The 5433-nt window shown below is 35.6% G+C and overlaps 1 protein-coding gene across 1 annotated transcript; it reads right to left on the minus strand.

The window, feature by feature from the left end:
* Nucleotides 1-3223: 3223 nt before the first annotated feature.
* Nucleotides 3224-4506, minus strand: LOC145324210 (uncharacterized). The gene is made up of 2 exons (XM_080166832.1): nucleotides 3983-4506; nucleotides 3224-3620 (listed from the first exon to the last, which is right to left on the minus strand). Exons 1-2 carry the CDS (start codon nucleotides 4472-4474, stop codon nucleotides 3405-3407), a joined length of 708 nt encoding a protein of 235 aa, XP_080022958.1. The 5' UTR covers nucleotides 4475-4506; the 3' UTR covers nucleotides 3224-3404.
* Between the last annotated feature and the right edge of the window lie 927 nt (nucleotides 4507-5433).

Raw genomic sequence — 5433 nt, forward strand, 5'->3', positions numbered from 1 at the left:
GTTCTGAGCCAATAAAAATCTACAGATACGCACCAATTCCTTTTGATGAATGCTATATCGATTCCATTTATTACTTGGATAAAACCAAAAGAGTATACAGACAATCTTACTATAACGCTTATCTACCGGTTGAAGCTGACCAGTGCCTTAAGGGACTACTTAGCGTTAATGAAACATTGATAACCAAGCACTGCCCTTTGGCGAAACAGACTTATCCTTACGCTTATGTGCAAGATGGAATTGTCTTTACTAGCTTGAGTGAGAATACTAATCGCAGTTTAGAGAATGCATCAATAACTATTACATCCACTCCTTTTATTATAACAGGAGGATCATATAATCTCACATTGGGAGATACGATCACACAATTCGCACTAGGCTATGACCGACAGACCACGGCACGAACTTTACCATTTGCGTCAGAATCACTGTGCCCACCTAAACCTAAAGAACCATTGACCATTAGAACTATCTTCGCTCATATAGAAGAAATAGCTATATACGTGTCGATAACAATTATCATGGTCATAATATTAGACAGGATCACTACATTCCTAGTCAGACTCTTGAAAAGAATATTAAGAGTATTTCAGAGGAGTTTGCGTATACGCGGTAGAACGCTTATCCCTCAACGACCAGATGCACATCATCATAACCTAACGGTAATCTACGGCAGGAGAGGTCACCCCGCCGCAACTACCGCTAGTTATCGACCTAGAAACTCAAACAGAATAGTCAGATAAATATACAAGTTAACATGATTCCTATGACTTGACTTCTAATGCATCCAGATGGAAAGACTTACGGACATTCCCAATGATATAAAAGATTTTGCCAATCGGAAAAATATAATACTCTCGTACTTACCTATACAATATCATACTTATACTCTTGTACGTTTTTATAAAAATCTACGTTATTATTGAAGGATTTACCCTAAAAGGTAGTGATAGAAACGGCAAGAAAATAAATCGCATATATAAGTAACTATGATACCAAAAGAACATAGCAGGTAATGATATTACTTATTTAATCGTTATAAAATAAGCAAATTTCAAAACTAAGCTAAAACGCTTCATAAAGGTAACAATTTTATCTAATTATTATCATTACTAACGTGACAAACGAACAAGTAACGCTTATAGAGTAGCTACGTAATTTTACACAACATATGTTAAACCAGTAATTAACAAAGTATGTATGTTACTTAAAAATCTCTATATTTATTTTAACAAAAGTAGATAATCTTTAGAAAAGGTATAAAATTTTTTGACAAATACTTCTTTTTGGTGAAAATTATAAAGTTAAGACAATTTCTAAAACAGGATATAAACTCCCATTTAACAAATCTTTGGAAACAAAATTGTGATAATAGAAAAAAAATTTCTGACAAGTTTTAACAAATTTAGTTAATATATTTTTTTGGACTTAAGCTGTTTACTGGCACATAAGAAAATTCCGAGATCATTAACAATAATTGAGCAATAAATGTAAAAACTTATATATATAGGCACATAGCCTATCAACGACTCTACTCGAATCAGGAAAATTCTATTTGGTGGAAATAAAATTTAGATTTAGCTTTAATGACAGGCCTAAGAAAATTTTACCCCGAAACTTAAGTTTTACGGCTGTTGTAGTAAGAATTAAAGGGATGTAAAGTTCTATAGTTTTGAAGAGGAATGATATATACTCTAAACCTTAATAATTTAAACAATTCTTCCTTGATGAAATTACCCGATCAATGATACTACTTTAATTGCTCAAATATTAAAATTTACAAACAGTTTTTACATATCTCTCTTACAAGTACTTGAATAAGCATATTTAAATAGCTTTGTCTAACGTCAGTCTTTCAGTCTACTTAGATATTGGTTACAAAAAAAAAATATATGCTATTTACAGGTCCTCTATATATATCACAGCACAATTAAAATTCACGATTAATGCACAGGGATGGATATAAATGAAAGATCAGAGAAAAGGTACTGAGGCGCAAGTTCGACTAAATATCTATATACATAACCCTTAAAAGCTAACAAGAATGAATAAATTGTGATATAAGGCTGAAATTAAAATTGTTAATATAATATTGAGAAAAGAAATTTAGTTCAACTATGACGAAAGTAATTGAGACTACACGAAGTTTTAAATTAGGGGAAAAGAAAATACAACCTTATACCATTATTTCCTTACATACTAAGTTCCTTACAAGCTAACATGTAATGATATAACAAAATAACAACGGTGTAAATTATTTGGTCTTGTACAGTATGAAAGTCATAACGTCTAATATTTTACTAAATAGTAATCACTATTTTGACTAGTTACATAGATTAAGAATTTTGTCACACGTGTCTGAGCAGTTTTTGTCTAATAAAAATTACAATGTCTATGACCAAGCTAACATTCGCCACTTCAACGCGTACGCTTAGGGCCGGCAGAACCCCGTCGCCGAGGGACACCTTCAGCATCGGACTCCTCCCTGCTATTATCCGACGAACGCGCAACTGAAGTCAGGCTAGCCGTCTCTGAGGCAGTCTCTGGCGGAAGAGATGGGGTGGGAGTCTCAACTGTAAGACACAGCCGCTCTAAACCTCCCACAATTCTCTCTGGCAATGGGAACCGAATCTCACTACCCATAGAACCGAACTGGCTGGATGGTATATCAATCTCGAACACGTCCACCAGAGGAAGTGTATTTTCCGCTTCCTAAAATAGGGAAGTAAATATTAGTTAAAACAGAAAATCTTAACAAATAATCAGGGAGAAATATAATAATGTTTACCCATATAGATAATTGAGCAGCCCTGATACTTTTAGAAAATTTTTATTAAATCCGCTAGAGTCATAATGCTAACCATTGGAAAGGGATAAGCACTATAGTTAAAATAACTTATTGTATATACGCATAGCTAAAGTCACCAAATTCTTTACCTCAAGTCACGTAATTTTGGCGACTAATAATATTAGACCAATTTAGCAAACTTACCGCTGAAAGGTCTGCTGCAGATGGGGAATCAATGCGACTAAGGCATAGAGATGAACTATAGCTGGATCCTTCTGCAGACCCTCCAGTATTGGGCGGGCTAAACCTTAGCATGTTTGTATAATGCTCCTCCAGATTGATTGAGTTGGTCGCCTAAAATATAATAGATTTTATTAGTTTAATCGTGACGCCAACAAAGAATCTAGGAAAATCAGGAAATCAGAATGCCTAAAATCCTGTAAAGCTATATGATTAGGTAGCGATTCGACCCACTTTATAATAGAATTAAAATCTTAAAACGGTTCAAAAATGCTTATGCAACCATACATTTTAAGATTAATATTCTACCAATAAAAGAATTTTAGTTGCAAATACCTCTAGATACGTGTGCAAATATACAGCCTCTTTCTGAAGATTAATATAGAAAAACTAAAGTATGGATACTTACATGAAGACGCTCTGTTTGATCAAAGATCAACGGACGGAAGCCAGGACTTCCCGACGGGGTGTCCAATCCCGCAGGCACATTACTTCCAGTAACTCGATCCTCAGTGGCAGACAGGCGGTGTACAGCAAACAGCCCAACTCTGGATCTCACTTCGGCTGGAGTCGATGGACTAGCAGAGGGAGCCTAAAACAAAAAGAAAACATTAAAGTTTTGATCTAACATTTAAAATCCCAATGAGAAACGTGCGGCACGAGCAAACTCTCAACCTTCCCAGAGGGAAATAATATTAGGTTGCTAATTAAGATTTTAGTAAATGTTAACTGGTATCTCAATTTAATTGCGGTAACCGAGCGGATTTCTCTGGCGACATAAAACGACGACAAACGGTGAGCGATATATATGGAAGAGCCGAAAGTCAACGTTGAGGAAGTGAGAATAGGACAGAACAACCCTGCAACATCATGATGCTTTATTAGACAAAACGGGTGGCTAGAAAAAAAAAATATACAAAACAGAAAAGAAATATACAACAGAAGAAAACTCACCTGTGTATCTGACAGAATATCATCCATCACAGAGGACGCGGCTTCATACATGCCTGTATCCGACGGCTCCACAGTTGGCGACGTAACTCCAGATCTAGTCCTGTTGGTCCTGTTACCGCAGTGAAGAAGCTCAATGGTCCTGACGCCTATATTACGGAGGGGCGTACATACATCTCTTATCCAGCGAGCCAGCGACCTGTCTGAGGTGTTGTCTAAACGTGTTAGAGTCTCAAGCCCTACAGCACCGAAGAAGACCACTATGAGAGCACAAGAAAACAAGCCTAAACCCAACAACATGTTAATTAAGCCATCCATGTTGAGTGCGTCCAGACTCGTCTTCTGGTCTCTCCTCGACTCGGCAGACCCAGAATCACCTCCGGCAACATCGTCACCAATGTCACCGCAGGAGTTCTGCATCACCGAATTGAGGAGAGACCAGATGATTTGTATCGTTCTACTAAGCATCAGTGAGAGATGCTCGTTGCCAAACATCTCCCCTTGATCCCTTTCGGACTCTACAGTATCAAAAGTACTTGCACTCCCATAGTCATCGACGTCAGCAAGGCTTGGCATCCCAGACGCGTCGCTGTACACTGAACTCGAGTCGTCTAAGGAGGTTTCGAGAAGCGAGGAGTTGGCAAGAGTGGCCGCAGCCGCTCTCATTGATTCCTCGAATCTTTCCTTAATATTCTGATGCGCGTCCAGGCTGTCAGGAATATACATTATGAGCGGATGTAAATTTAAAATAGAGGACTAGTGATTCTGAAAGGCAATATAGTAAAATTAATTTTATGAAGGAGACTGTACACACGAATATTTTTTTTTAGTATTCTAAGCAACTATGGTTGAGCTTCCTAACCATTAAAACTTTGATTTATCATTTAAAAATAAAATTCTTTAAGTTAAAGAATATGTAATTAATCTTACATAATTCAACACTTAAAAATAGCTATCATTAAGCTATTCAAACATTAACACTTTGATTTATTCATTTATAAGTAAAATTTATTTTAGTTAAAGAATATGTAATTAACCTTACATGATTCAACGCTTAAAAATAGCTATCGCTAAGCTATCCAAACATTAAAACTTTGTTTTATCAGATTCAATTAAGTTAAAGAATATGTAATTAATTTTACATGATTCAACGCTTAAAAACAGCTATCGCTGAGCTATCAGAAACATCTTCATTATGATGTATCAAGCAATTAAAACTTATGTACTAGCTAAATCTGAATATTTTCAATGACGTTTTAAAAGCACTTTCGATAAAGCTAGCTAAATATAATTTTTGTAAGCGACCATTTTAAAATAAATATGGTTGAGTTACTCCTAACGTAAATAACCTATCAATTAGCGTCATTATAATTGAATTAAGTAAAAAGAAAATCTTATTTTTAAAACCTATAGTAAAATTGTTTGAGAAGATTTGAGTCAGGACTCAATAAATT

This window comes from Acartia tonsa, chromosome 7 (assembly GCF_053477335.1).
Source record: "Acartia tonsa isolate MP-2025a chromosome 7, ASM5347733v1, whole genome shotgun sequence".
Classification (NCBI taxonomy): domain Eukaryota; kingdom Metazoa; phylum Arthropoda; class Copepoda; order Calanoida; family Acartiidae; genus Acartia; species Acartia tonsa.

What these genes read in the sequence shown, in the direction of transcription:
- LOC145324210 (XM_080166832.1), bottom strand. Translation starts at nt 4,474, where the DNA reads ATGTTTGGCAACGAGCATCTCTCACTGATGCTTAGTAGAACGATACAA. An exon ending in ATATTCTGTCAGATACACAG is followed by an intron (nt 3,621 to 3,982) that starts GTGAGTTTTCTT and finishes TTTTTGTTTTAG; the next exon opens with GCTCCCTCTGCTAGTCCATC.